Consider the following 14,599-nt stretch of genomic DNA (forward strand, 5'->3'; position numbering starts at 1 on the left):
GTTGCAGCCACTTGATGTCTGCATCAACAAACCTTTCAAGGATCGTCTGCGGGAATATTACACGGACTGGTTGACTGACGAAGACCACATGCTAACGGCAACGGGCTGCATCAAATGTGCATCGCTATCGCAGCTGGCGGGCTGGGACGACATCCCAGGTACTTTGATCGTGCGCGCCTTTAAAAAGTGCAGCATATCTAATGCGCTTGACGGTACCGAAGATAGTGCACTGTTTGAAGGTGACAGTGACAAGGAACACAGCGACGAGTCTAGCAGCGATGACGACGCTGAATGAGCTCTGCACGTTCAGATTCAATAAATGCTGTTTGCATTTTGTGAATGCTGTCCTCTCTTTTTTGTTCAACCTACATTCGAGGTAATATATATATATATATATATATTTTTGTTGGCTTCGGACTTTAGGGGGTCGGCTTAGAATCGGGGTCGGCCTAGATGCGAGTAAATATGGTATGTTGCAATATGTTCACGCAGGAAGCAGAAAATGCGGCAGAGGACGTTGCAACCGTGCAAGGGTTGCACCGCGCCCCTCTACACTACACTGAGGAGCGCTTGTTGGGTGTGATAGGCTAAGGCCTTGTGCAACAAAGCGGCAATGCTTTGCACTGTATTCTGTAAAAGCAAATAGGCATACACAAGTAGTGCCACTTACATAATGTGACACCATGGCCCTTTATACTGCGAGGAACACTAGATCACAACAAGCACGATGACAGGAGTGGCAGCGAGCAAGAATGGCAGGCAGCGGAGAAGGATACGTGACGTCAAAGACGCCGCCGAAGTACTGGTCGACAAAGTTGCTGTACTTCTGTGTGGGAGGGGGCGCTGTCTCCGAGGCTGGCTGGTCAATGGGTGGCAGCTTCTGCTGAAGCATCCGCACCACCTCCGTCCAGCACTCGTTGGCATCCTGGGCAGTTTTCGTGCGCTCAGCACATCAAATTCAAGCAATTCGTTTCCAAAACTTAAAACCCTTCGCCTTCCCCGAGAGAAAAGAAGTGATGTGGATGGCTGTAGACCAGCCTTCCCAAATGACAATACAGGATGCATCTTTAAAGTAGTCAGTCCCAAACTACAAAATTACATAGATGTTTCTATTTTTTCATTTTTCACGTGTTGAGAGCAACTATTTCTTAGAAGCAATTTACAATGTGCAGCCAATAAACTTGCTCATATGAAAGCTGTCATTCACATTGCGCAGAAGTGTTACATGAGTAGCCATGGGCATGACGTTTAAGCTGCTCTCCTTCTGAAGTGAAACCAACATATTTGACACCTCTGTCAAGGCAATTTATTGATCAAGACTCAGGTTCGACAGCTGCTAATGAGTCTCTTGAAGCTTAGTTTGTGTTGTGTCACTGAAAATAATGAAGCAACGCCAACAGCCTTATTCATGACCTTTACTTTTTTGCGCCCAAACAATGGACACATTAATCTTGCAATGGCTGCTGTATGACGTCCGATACAGGCTGTAAAAACTTGAACAGTCTTCATTTATGCTTGTAGATGTATATGAATTCCTTGCATTATTGCAGAAACAGCTTTTCCAACACATCTGTCAAGACAAGTTCAAGGTACAAGCTATCAGAATTTCGGGAGACCTGCAGGAAGATAACTCACTAATGTAGCAGCCGGAAATTTTGGTGGCCATACTGCTGCACTTACAGCTGAACGCATTATCATTTTTTCTTAATAAACTTGCGTCTTCTTACATTTCAGCAATGTAGGAGCACTACTGACAAACTATTAGAGGGTAGTAATTTTGTTTGCATCCTTTCATAGCTTGGAAGCTCATACAGGAAACTAGCAGAGAATTTTTTTCCCTTTCCATAAACAATTCCTGAACCGCGGGGTTCCTATGGGTTCTCCCAATCTCAAGTTGAAGTACCTGCTGGGCGAATCCTGGCTGGTCCGAGGATGAGGAGGAGGCCCTCTCGGCAAACTGGGGGAAGGCCAGGTGCAGCACCTGCAGTAGCACCACCGGGGGAACCACAGCCGACCGCTCCATCAGGGACTGCAGGTCACGCAGCGCAGCGGCCACCGACTGGGGGCGCACAGGCCGCGACAGCACCAGCTCCCCCTGGAACCTGTAAATGGTAGGGGGACAAAGTGAACACAGCCATCACTCACATGAGCATATATCTACCACAGCACTGATTAGCAGCAGTTCTAAATGAGCTGGCATTTTTCCAGCCTTACAGCATTTTAGTCCACAAAGCAAAGTCGAAGCCAAGCTGAGCACATAAGCGTCCTACTGTGGCAGAGTCATTGATGAGCTCTTTCTGGCAAGGCCCCCCACAGTGGTTGTTCACCCTATATGCATTGAGGGCACACGAAAGTAAAGGCCGGCAATCAGCAGTTAAGGGGAGCATAAGATGAAGTGTTTCGAGGGCAAGGGACATCTCGCGCACAGACTGCACATAAATTTAGCTTGCATACACACGCAAAACAGCAATCCATGGAAAATACTGCATCACTTACAATCTGGCAGACGATAGGGAGAATAAACATTAATTTGTAAAAAGTAGACCGGAGCGGGTTGTGGGTGGGGTTCCCAGTCCAAGACTCCAGTGGCATCCGCCGACACTTTGGCGATGGCGACTATACTCCGTTTCATACATCAGGTGCAACGCTGTGAAAAGTATGGAAGAAGTCCGGATGGGAAAATACTCCGCGCTTGTTCTGTGCGCGAGTGGTCTATGGCACGAGGAAGCGACAGCGTGTTGTCAGCAATAAGAGTGCATTTAATCAAGATCATGACAAATGTGTCATGTGGTAAGCCTACAGGGAAAGCATTTACTATGTTTTGCTCACCACAAATAATGCACTACTTTTTGGTCGCGGATGCAGGCAGCGCAAAGAAGAGCGCTAGCTCTGACAGCGTTGCACATGATGTTTGAAATAGAGTAAAGCGCCCCCTGGTCTTCCAGGGTGACGCTGGCTAGTGTCACCTCCCATTGCTCTAGCGCCACGTTGTGCAGCTTTAAGGTTCGGTTTAGCTGAGCATGCACTCTGTTCTTACAGTGCAGCATTTCATCTGGTTTTAAATATACAAGGCTATCTCTTAAGGGCTCACCCTTCCGCAATGCTTTCTAGTGTGCTGAGATTGCATTTTGTGAATGGTTCAGCCTGTTATCTACTGGCAGAACTAGCTTTGCATTATGCTGCTTGCAAATGGTCCACCACAGAGACAACTAAAACGAATACTGAATAAGGTTAACTATTTGCTGCCCAGCTGTGTCCCCAAGTACACCCTGCTGACCCTTCATGTTGGCACCTGGGAAAGTATCTAGGTGTTACCATCACAAGTTGTGGACCAGTTCAGAGTCACAAAAGAATTTTAGAAGTCTGGAAACTTCCCTCTGAAATGGTCCATTTTGCACAGTAAATGCTTTCGGCATCATTACTTGCCAAGGTTTCCTCTGCGCAAATTCTGCCTGCCAAGAGGACTGGTGTTGGTATCCTTCAGAAAAACAACACAGTCGACCCTGCCACTTGTCTTTGTTGATGCTGTGTACACATAAAAAATGACGGCACTCATCCATCTAGCTTGTAAATTCATTCTTCCTGGGGCCAGTCTTGCAGATGATGGTCGGCTTTTATTTTTACCACCTCAACCAGTCAGGTACTGATGTCAAATGCATCATCACGCGATGAAGCGACAGATGAGCCATGAGGGATGCTGTAGAGGAGGGCTCCGGGATTAACTTATACCTTGGGTTCTTTCACAAGCACTGACTTTGCACAGCACACAGGTGTTTTTGTATTTCACCTGCACTGAAACAAGGCTTCCACAGCTGGGACTGAACCTGCAACTTTGGGATCAGCAGCCAAAGCCACTGAGTCACCACAGCACGCCAAAGACCAGAAGAAAATGTGCAAAGGCACACAAGAAAAATTGTCCAAAATGGCACTGAGTCAACCCGAAATGATGCTCAATCACACAAGTATCTGTACATATCCGAAAACACCTGATTCAACTATAAGGTCATGTCATCAGCCAAAAAAAGATAGAGGGGTTCATGAAAAACAAAAACTTATACAGACAGCTTCAAGGACGTCACTAAAGCCTTCAAGCATCTCAATGAGTTCATGAACCTCCATTTAGTTCTGCACAGACATTCAATGTTGGCCACAGAATGGCACATTATAATGCACAGAAGATAATAACCCTCAAGGGCTTTCCATCATCAATGAAATTCAATGCCTGAAAGGGTTCATGCTAAGAGCAGCAAACAACTGTTCAGTAATTGCATGCCGACTTGTGCACTGAGACATCACTGTGTGAGCAACAGAACTAAAGGAAACTCTGAGGAACTTTACAGCCCCAATTCATCACCTTGTTCCTTCTTTAGCTTTAATTCTGTACTCCTTGTAACATTACCTTTCCATTCACTCCAATGTCCTTTAACAGGATCAAACAGGCAATCAAGTGAACACTCAAAAGAGGGGAAGGCCCAGCACTCATCAGAGCAAAGCAATGAGAGTAGAATTTGCACGCCAGGTGCAAATTTGCCCAGGAGCTACTGGCAAATGGAGGTGCCACCTCTCTCCACACTCACTTCTTGAGCGCATCCTTCAGCTCAGGTACGGCGAGAAGGCACTGGACCGTGGCGTTCATGTAGCACGTGTTGCCCAGATTGGTCAGGCCAGCCGGCAGTTCCAGCTGCAGAAGAGACGAAGCAGCGAAGCTGAGCAGAGCCCACAAAATGCCCTGAACCAGTTGTGGCACTTGTCCAAAGCCTGGCATAGCAATGGCAAAGTTACCTTAATGACAAAGAGAGCCCGCAGTTGCCTGAAGGACTCGAGATAAGGCTCTGATTACAATATTATGCAAAGAGTTTACATTCATCCAAACAGCTTGACCCTGTCTGGCTCAGAAAATGGTATGTGAATGGCGGCATTTTTGAAAGCCGCCCATTGTCTTGTGCATCGTCTTCGGGTGAAAATTGGTATCCAAAAAGAGAGAAAATGGTAAAGTTTTAAGATTTTATTGCACAACACCCGATGCTTAGATGGAAAAACTGCATCTAAAATCTCCATATCATGACTCAACACTGGTTTAAGGGTCTCAGTTATACTGCTTTCGACTCATTCCTGTCATAAGAGCTCTATATATATATACAAAGCCATATATTAAGGATTATAAAGTGCTCATACTTACAAAACAAGGAGAAGAAAATTTGCACCAGAGCTATCGTAAAACATGAAGGTGGCCATCTTATGAACAATTATTAAAATTTCATTTGGCATGTCTACCTTGAAATGGTTCTATGCGTACTTTTGTACATTTCTGTCCTTCTAAATGTAGATTTGACAGTATTTAGGACACACGTAAGAATGTATGCACAGTACCTGAAGTGGACACAACACAGCATGGGCAGTTTCTCTGCTCATCCACAAGGAACTAAAGCTAGCTGAACTTTTTCTATGCTATGGGTTACTGCACACAATAAGTGGCCAGTGGGGACTGGCTAAACAAGGTGTACTGCTTATGGTCACAATTTTCTCCTTACCGAGAGGGCAAATACTGCATTCCAAAACAGAACAAGACTGCACTAACTGCGAGGTGGCAACACAACACGACGCAAGAGCACAGAAAATGCACAGACGTGAAAAATTTCTGAACGTACATTGACTTGGCACATTACACTTGAGTGAAGTCAGTTATTTGCCCTCAAAGAAACCAGAGCCTCTACTGAGATTCAGTCTCACTTTGCTACCGCAGTCCTCAAGAAAATTAAGCTGCAAACACTTGTGGGCATGGGGTACACAAAGCAATGGTATGTGACGAGAACAGGAACCCCTCCTAGTGCAACTGTGAGCAGTGAGTCAGAGAACATGGAATGACATAAATAAAGAAGCAGCTGTGCACGCATGCACCAGGGCGAGCTGGTGACATGGAGCACAAGCTTCCTGCCCCTGTGTCTTGTTATGGCAACAACAGTGCCGGAGACTGCATTTCGAAGTGCCTGGAAGCGTTTCAGAATGTCACTTATTTCAACCACTCATACTTTGGGGCCATAAGCTTATATGGCCTGATACCTGATTTAATATCTGCTGCTGGTCCTTGGACCCAAGATATTAAACTTATTTTTGGAATATGGTGGAGTGCTAGAAGCACTCTGGCACGGGTCGGCCCGGTAATTGCATTGCCTCCGGGATTGGCCCGGGGCCTATGGGCCTATTAACGCGCGCCGCCTTTTCTTTCCATCTTTCCTCTCCTATCCCTCAACTCCCCTACTTTCAGCATGCGGCAGAGAGCGTGGCTCAGCTTGAGCCAGTAGGCAGGCCCGTGCTTTTTTCCTTCTTTCTTCCTGTGACCAACAGCAGCAGCAGCATGCAACAAGCACCAGCACAAGAGAGGTGACTGGTGTGTCAGTGCAGCTGTGTATCTGGTCACCAGACATTCCCGAATAGCAGAATATGGCTTGCTCTCGTGCCATCGAGCTACTACTTGCACTGCATCCCACTGTGACAGAGAGCAGTTTTTTGGCCCTGCATCGTGTTTACGAGGAAGTAAAAGCACACCGTTCTATTAAACTACCAGAAAGAAAAGAAGCAAAAAAAAGAAAGAGGGCTCACTGCGGTAGCCAGCTCGTTCTCGGACATGTCCTCCATGAAGACCGGCTTCTCTGCTGGCTCTGCAGGCAGCGCTTCCTTTGTGCCCATGAGCAGCACCACCGCACCCTAGGGGAGTCGCAGCAATAGCAGCAAGGATCGTTCTACCCAACACAAAGAGCACACTGCAGGTGTAAGAGAGCTAACAATTTATCAACCTCTGGCGTCAACTACACCGCTCGTTACCAGGAACAGACCTGTATTAAAGGGAAGCTGAAACGGTTTTCAAATTGCATGAAACGCTGTGGTTGGGAAGAAGGGACTTTGAAAATCATGTGTGTAAATTTTTTCTCGATTCTGTTCGCAAAATAAGCCGCAATCCCTTGTTAAAAACCCACCGCCGACACGCCCTCTTCGCTTCCGGAAGCGCCGAATGGGGGGACGGAACTGGCGGAAGTGACGCCATTCACGGGTAGTCTGCCGTCCGTCATGCTTTGCTTGCTGCTTTTCGGCCTGCGCTTTGGTGAACGACGGATCCATAATTTGCAAAACGCAGTTCTCAAGCCAGCTGAAGCAACGCGCTACGCAGCAACACGGTCGGTGCTGGCCGGAAATCCCCGTAGATGACGTCACGACGATCCCGGCCATAAGCAGCGTTCGCTCGGCGCCCTGAGACGCTGGTGCCCGTTTTCTGCCAAAACACAGCTTTCTGCGGTTATTTCCGCCCTTTTCGAATGCGATATTCTTTTTCAGCGGACTAAAAACTATAAAATGCCGCATGGAACTCAATTCTTTTTAAAAGTGCTTCAGCTTCCCTTTAAAGCCACTGACTAGCTGAATGCCGAGTGCTGAGGTAAGCAACAGGCCAACACTTTCAACTCACCCATATTTGTGAGCCAGCATTGAACCAGTCACTTTTGTAGAAGCAGCGCTTCACATTTCTGTCATGACTTAATTTCTCTAAAAGAAGAAAAAAAATATACCTTAACCCTATCATAGCACGATTTGCTTCTTTGTTTTGCTGTTTCAAGCATTGAAAAGTGGGCAGAACTAGGCTATTTTTGAAAAGCTGCCCAAAGGTTCGTATCCTCACTGGTGGTACTGGAGGAGAGAATACAGTCACGCAGATGGTTGCCTCTAATCACTACTCCTCCATCTTGCTGCACTGTTGGATAAGTGGCCAAACTCTTCAGCACACAATTAAAAAAAACGAGCAAAAGAATGCACTTTAAAAAGGAACAGGAGTGTGTGGAGGCCTTTACAATATGACAAAGCAAGCTTGACTAAATGAAATGGGCTAGCCCCAATTCAATCTTCACACAGAGCTCAAGGTTCATTATTATACTTATACTGTATACCGAACGCCCAGATTGCAGTCGTTCAATGTTTGCATTGGCTCAAACAGCTGTGTGCCCTCCAGAAACATTTGAGAAACATTCTTTGAAATGAAACCCATATCTACGACATGCCATTTACTTAGCACGATGCCAGTGCTGTAAAATAGCCTGGCTACAGGACTCCTTTCCATGACAATGCAGAAGGTCTCATAATAAAACAAAAGCATAAAATGTAACTGACACTGTACACATTCATTGACATGGATCACCTGGGACTGTTTTGATGAAGGTACGGCTGCATCACGTAGCTGAACCTAACCTAAATGGCCAGAGCCTAAAACAATATGCTTTGCACCAGAATTTGGTTGCAATTGGCTTGCAAAGCTCGTAAACTACCCAAAAATTCAGGTACTGCAATGTGTGGATGTAAGCACAAGCAATTTCTTAACCCCAATGGAGAGTTGACTTCCGTTAACTTGACGTACATTAAACGAAAAAATTGACGACATCCTGAGAGGTGCCCAAACTGAGAGAACATGAGAGGCGCTCGAACTGTTTCAGTGAGAAAAAAAAGTTTTGAACTTTAAGCGACTAAACAAGATAATTAGAACTATGCAGAATCACCAGTTCACTGATAAAGACTACCAAAACTCATATAAAAGGTGCCAAACAGAAAATTTTACATTACTGTCCAGCATGTGCTGAAAAACACTGTCATTCCGAATTGGGTGCAATCCAAGCATGCCTACAACACAAAACTCAACACAGGCACAACTGCACAGAATGAAGAAGCAGGCGCACATAAACAACAATTTCATTTCACTGAAACCTCAAAATGGCGAGGTTTCATAAGGCAAACTGGTGCTTTGAAACTGCCAGTAAACAGCCCACAGCACACAGAACCCAAATTGATTTTGTAGTGTAATTGAACTGCATATCAGTTTAATTCCTCTAAACTCTGAATTAATCCTATTGGAACTTTTGATAACTGAAACTCATTTTTTAAATTTTTTATGTTCTAAAAAGGTTGCATTAACAAAACTCGATTGCATCTGAAACTATGTAGCATGCTTATGACTGACTGAAGCTTGGTTATGTCTAAAGGGTTGTAGTTTTCCATTTTCTAATACATTTATTTTTTTTTTAAGCACAGTAAAGAAAAGAAGGGGGAGTGCCAAGAATCATGGCATACACAAATCCATATCAACACAGCGCCAATGTCACGTATCACACAGCCCTGAAACGTTCATAAACATGATTCCAATGCCTTACCTAACCCAACACGCTACAAATCGTGACAAAATTTATCAATAAGTGCACAACAAACGAACTTATCCTGAGCAAGGGCTCAAGGCACCCAGTAATAAAGACAAGGTTTTAATTTCTTGAGCAATCGCATTCTATGAAAAATACGAAGGAATGCAAACAGGAGGAGAGCTCACCTCTTTTAGCTGGATGTTGCCCCACTCATGGTCCTGCAAGCACAAGATGAAAAAATATCAGACGGTTTAGCATGACTAAGAGCGCAATATCGTGCACTAGCACTAGTTATGGTAGGCACTTAAAGGGAATGTGCAATGAATAAAAAGTCGCTTGTAAATGCTTTCAATGCTTAGAAATGATGCTAAGAAGCATTCACAAAAAGTATGAGTCTTCTGAACTGAGCCGGCAATTTATTATGAGTATTTAAAAAAGCGTGTTTTTAAAAAATCACGGGCCGATTGGTGTGCTTGTAGTGACCGATTTTGAAACTAAAATCATGAAAAGGACGTCACTGTACCCATGACGTTGCCAGGCCACCACACGCTCTCATTCGCTGCAGCCACGGCAGCCACGACGTCACGGGCACACTTCCGGTAGCCGTGAAAATAGTCTGCTCGTGCCGCCACGCAGCCCTCTTGGGCAAGTGCGAGCCAGGGCATTGCCTTCGCGCATATGGTTTCAATTTTCCTCTGCCACCTCCTTCTGTCGGGAGTTCCGGAGCCACTCGCAGTGGCTCGCCGAGTCGCTACTGTCGTCGCTGGCGTTCAGCCGGTACGGCGTGAATGCTTTGGGCTCGATGCCTATCGCGCCCGTAAAAGCGAGCAGTCGCGCCTTGAGGTCCGGGTCCATTACTGCTAACTACAACAGACGACAAGCAAAGGAACCCGACGCGCACCGCAATCACGCCGCCGACACTGCTGCTGGGGTGCTAGGAGCGACAACCGGAAGTTGCAAAAGGAACGTCAGCGGATGACGTATTCATGGGCGGGGCCCAGTCCCAGAGCTGTTTTCTTTATTTTTGTCTGGTGCCCCGAGTGTACGAGTTGAGGGGGGAGAGGAGGAGCGTAATTTTTAATCGTCTATATCTTCGGTGTTATTGATGCTAGCTTAAAAATTCTTGCGTTGGGGTGACGAGTGATGAAATGCCTATCTCTCGTCTGCTTTAAGTAATCTCAATTAATTTATTGCATAGTCCCTTTAAGGTCCTTACGAGTTAAAGGCATTAGACCTAAAGGTCTTTACCTTAAAGGCCTTTACCATGAAGACCTTCACCCTAAAGGCCCCTGGGTAAAGACCCGTGTAAAGGCCTTAGGCCTCCACCAGGCAAGGGCCTGCCTGGCAGGCCCCAGAAGGCATTTACCATAAGGCCTTTACCCTAAAAGCCTTCACCCAGATGAAGGCCTGCCAAGTGTACACACCTGCCAGGTTACCCACTACCCGGTGGGCAGGTGGGCCGCCTGACACAAAGCAGGCTTCAGGGACGTAACGTATGTATGTATGTCCGAAATCGAAAAAAGCACATAGTAGTGCTACCGCACTAAAATGCACCGACTGCATGGCTGCCACTAATGTTTCCAAGCATAAAAGGAAGACAATGCATCTTCTTGCAAGTACAAAGCAGCATGTCCTGTACCGTGCTTGCTGTGTCACACTGGTGCACACAGTCATTCTAGTCAACAAAATATGACTAACACTCACACAGTGAAGCAGACCGAGATCGAGGCAGAACAGTAACCTGGTGAACAAAGCTGACTTACAGAGGGCAAAATATAGTTGCAGTAAAAGGTGCACAGAAACAGTGAAGGACGCAAGAGATTTTACACTAGAAACACACCAAATTATTACAACTATGAGCTTTTTGAAGTTTTCTGCACTGTCTACTGAGTTGTTTTTGGTTTCCTGTTTATTCTTTGCTACTAGTAGTAATAAATAAATAAATAGTACCAACCAACAAAGCAACTAAGTTCGTTTATCCTTGGTGTTTTATAACAGCATTCTGTTCCATGAGTCCTCTTTATGGCTGCCTACATAATTAGCATCAAGTTAATGACAATAAGGCCCCAAGCTGTCGTGCAAGTCAGATGCATGAACTCGCTCGAATTAGCCATTCCATATACTCATATATTCGACTCATTCAGCAATATTCTTCATTAAAATACATACGACATCAGTTGAAGTTAACTGGAAGAATGAATTAACTATTCCACTCTATCGTCAAAAAAGGCAAGACTACAGGTGATGCTCGCATAAATAACAGAGAAGTCACTATCAGTTCTCGCTGTCTGATCGTAGCTAGCAACACAGTCTTTTAACAGAAACTTTGCTAAGCTGAACAGTTTGAGACTGTTTATTGTTGAGCTTGCCATGGCCACAACATAAGAAAAAAACCTGGTTAATAAAAGCCATTAAATTCTTGAGCATCGGCTAGCATTAAACTTCTGCAATGCCACAAAAGCATAACATGGTTTATGGGGGTTTAACGTCCCAAAGCGACTCAGACAATGAGAGACGGCGTAGTGAAGGGCTTTGGAAATTTCGACCATCTGGGGTTCTTTAACGTGAACTGACATCGCACAGTAGACGGGCCTCTAGAATTCCACCTCCATCGAAATTCGACTTCCATGGCTGGGATCGAACCGGCGTCTTTCGGGTCAGCAGCCGAGCGCCATAACCACCGAGCCATCGCGGTGGCCACAAAAGCACAACAGAATAAGTTTCTACACTCAGTCAAAAGTTCATGAGACACAATATTAGCGAAAACAAATGTATGTTGACCGACGTCTCTAAATAGCACAAAGCAAAAATAGGCAGCCAAATTCTGGCTGTATGAATCATGAAGTGCCCCATCGAAACCCAAGCAATGCACTCAAGCAATGTGTCTCAAATGCAAAGAAATGAAATTTGTTTGTCCTAGTTTGTACATGATGTGCTTCCAGCACGGCATGCACAATGGTTTATTGCAAGTTGTCCTGTATGTGACATGCAACTGGGCACAAGAGAGACACAATATTTTTTATTTTTTTTCAGGGCATGAAGGTTGTAAGAAGTCTTTAGCAACCAGCACGTGTCCATCAAAGCCACAAACAAGCCCTTGCAACAGAAAAGACTGAAATCACCAAGTGAATAGTTGACTTCACATATCACTGAATATGTGAAGATAGTTTTTTTTTAAATTCCAGAATGCTTGAGCATTTCCTTGAAGGCGATTACTCACTTCTCTGCCTCGTTCCTGGCTTTAAAACAATGTCTGTGTGGTTGTACGCATTCTTATAACTTGGGCACTGCTGCCAAGTTGAACAGGTTTACAAGGTCTCATTACACACATTTTAAAGTTCACATAGCGAATTTCAACTTTGTGGACACTGACTTGCGGAAAATTAGTGAGAACTGAAGAAACAATGCCAGAAAATGTTCCTTCGAACCTTTTGTGCTTAATAAAAATTTTAGAAAGATTTCAAACCTGAGAAGAAAAGTAACAAACAAGGCTGTATACACAGCTATATGCAATTTACAGTCTGAGTCAAATATAAACGGCCCAAGGTGTTTGCTTTTAAGCCGTGTAGTAATGCTCTCCAACAGCACAAGACACCCTCAGCTACAGAGGGGTGTTGACGAGAATTCCCTTAAACTTGGAGAGATTTTTAAAGCTGACGATGCAAAATGAGCCACACTGCAAGCCCTGAAAGCAAATCTCTTGAGTCGTATACTTTGACACAGACTGTACATCAAGGGATGTAGCTAGGTTATTCAAAAGGCATCTAAGAGGGAGTACAATGACTGTCAACGTCACTTGTGACCTGCCAAAAATGGTTCATGACATTGTACTTGAAGGCAGCTAAATATTTAAACGACTAAGACCCAGAAAACGTGCCAGAATTCACGAACATACCTTGAGCACGGAGCCCTTGATGAGCACCTTCTGCCTTTCGGGCTCGACTCCTGTGAGCGCAAACAGCTGCGCCTTGAACAGGATGGGGTCCTCTCGGGTGTCCACTTCCACATTGGAGTAGGTCTCCTTGCCCCATTTCACCTTCACTGCAGGCAAACAGGTCAGAAGAAGAACGACAGTGATGAACAATTGACAGAAGATCGCTACTACCACAGGCGGTGGTCAATAATGTGAGGTCCTGTTGATAGACCTGCAGGAACATCATCGCAAAATGGTAGCAAAGCGGGAAAGCTTTCGCTTGACTAACCAGATGGCAGGCTTTGTGTAATGTACTATCGGGGACGAAAGTCTTCAGGAAGCATGAACAATAATTCGAGTGTATGGATGTGTTTTCAGCTGTCTGCTCAAGTCCACATTTGTGAAAGCACAAGTCGGATTCACGTGATCTTGTGCTGGGTAGTGAAATGAACCGATTCTTGGCAGACAAAGCATCTATGCACCTTTATTGCCAGTTGTGAGTGCTGGACACTGTTACCCCAGACCGCACAAGGGCTGCCTGGAAAAATATAGATCCAAAAGCCTTTATGCTTTGGAAATAATTTTTACTGAGCAAAACTTACTCAGAGGTAGTGAAATGAGATATTGTTCTTTTACAGCTGCTACATTTTTGCATCATTCAAGCACTTTCAAAGACCATGTACGAGCTTCTGGATGCCTCTGTAATAAAGGCATCTAACAGCCTCCTGCTCAGATCCCATCATGGCTCCCTTCACCTTATTAACATTGACAAACTGCTCCTCAGTGAGAAATTCTTTCAAATGAAGGATCTAGTGAAGATTACCAGGTGCCACATAGGTACATGCTTCAAGAGGAAACAGGACGACGCCACTCAATGTTTTTGTTCTAGGTAAAATTCGATTGTACTGTTCTATCTAGCCATGCTGATGTTCGTTAGGCAGAGAAAGATGTATTTATTGCTGAGAAAATTTGTTAAAAAAAATGGAAAATCCAGCATAGAAAACTAAAAGCAAAGAAAAGGAAACCAGAGCTTCTATGTTTGAAAACATCTTAAAAATATGAAAAAAGTTCCTCTCGCTTTACTCAAGACAGTAAAAATGTAGCAGCAACACCAAGCGCCCACGGTGGCCAAGGCGTTAAAACCTGCTGCTGCTGATGAGAGAAGCTGTCGGTAGTTCATTTACGGATGAAGTAAGATGAAATGCATTTCTAAGCTCACGGACTGAATAAAATGCTCCACTTCAATCTTTAAATTTTCACTTGAGCCACATTATGCACAGTGACAAGTACTAAAGTTCAACGACAGTGTCATTTACGAGCTGCACTGTGCAGCTGCTCGCTACTCATTTCAGGTTTTGCTTATTAAGTGAAAAAAGGTGCTTTTCCTGAAAAGGCCTTCGACTGGTTTGGTTTTGCAGGGTTTTACGTCCCAAAGCAACTCAGGCTATGAGGAACGCCGCAGTGAAGGGCTCCAGAAATTTCGAAAACCTGGGGCTTCTTTGACGTGCACTGACAT

The 14,599-nt window shown here is 44.9% G+C and overlaps 1 protein-coding gene across 1 annotated transcript in view; it reads right to left on the reverse strand.

The window, feature by feature from the left end:
• Usp14 (ubiquitin specific protease 14) overlaps positions 1–14,599 on the reverse strand; it is a 34,049-nt gene that overhangs the window by 17,566 nt on the left and 1,884 nt on the right. Inside the window, exons 2-7 of the mRNA XM_077641133.1 lie at positions 13,066–13,211; positions 9,356–9,388; positions 6,601–6,705; positions 4,578–4,681; positions 1,904–2,102; positions 777–925 (exon numbers count right to left, since the gene is read on the reverse strand). Of these exons, the coding sequence (XP_077497259.1) occupies positions 777–925; positions 1,904–2,102; positions 4,578–4,681; positions 6,601–6,705; positions 9,356–9,388; positions 13,066–13,211 (736 nt within the window). The remainder of the gene's footprint in view (positions 1–776; positions 926–1,903; positions 2,103–4,577; positions 4,682–6,600; positions 6,706–9,355; positions 9,389–13,065; positions 13,212–14,599) is intronic.

The sequence above is a fragment of the Amblyomma americanum genome, chromosome 10 (assembly GCF_052857255.1).
Source record: "Amblyomma americanum isolate KBUSLIRL-KWMA chromosome 10, ASM5285725v1, whole genome shotgun sequence".
Classification (NCBI taxonomy): Eukaryota; Metazoa; Arthropoda; class Arachnida; order Ixodida; family Ixodidae; genus Amblyomma; species Amblyomma americanum.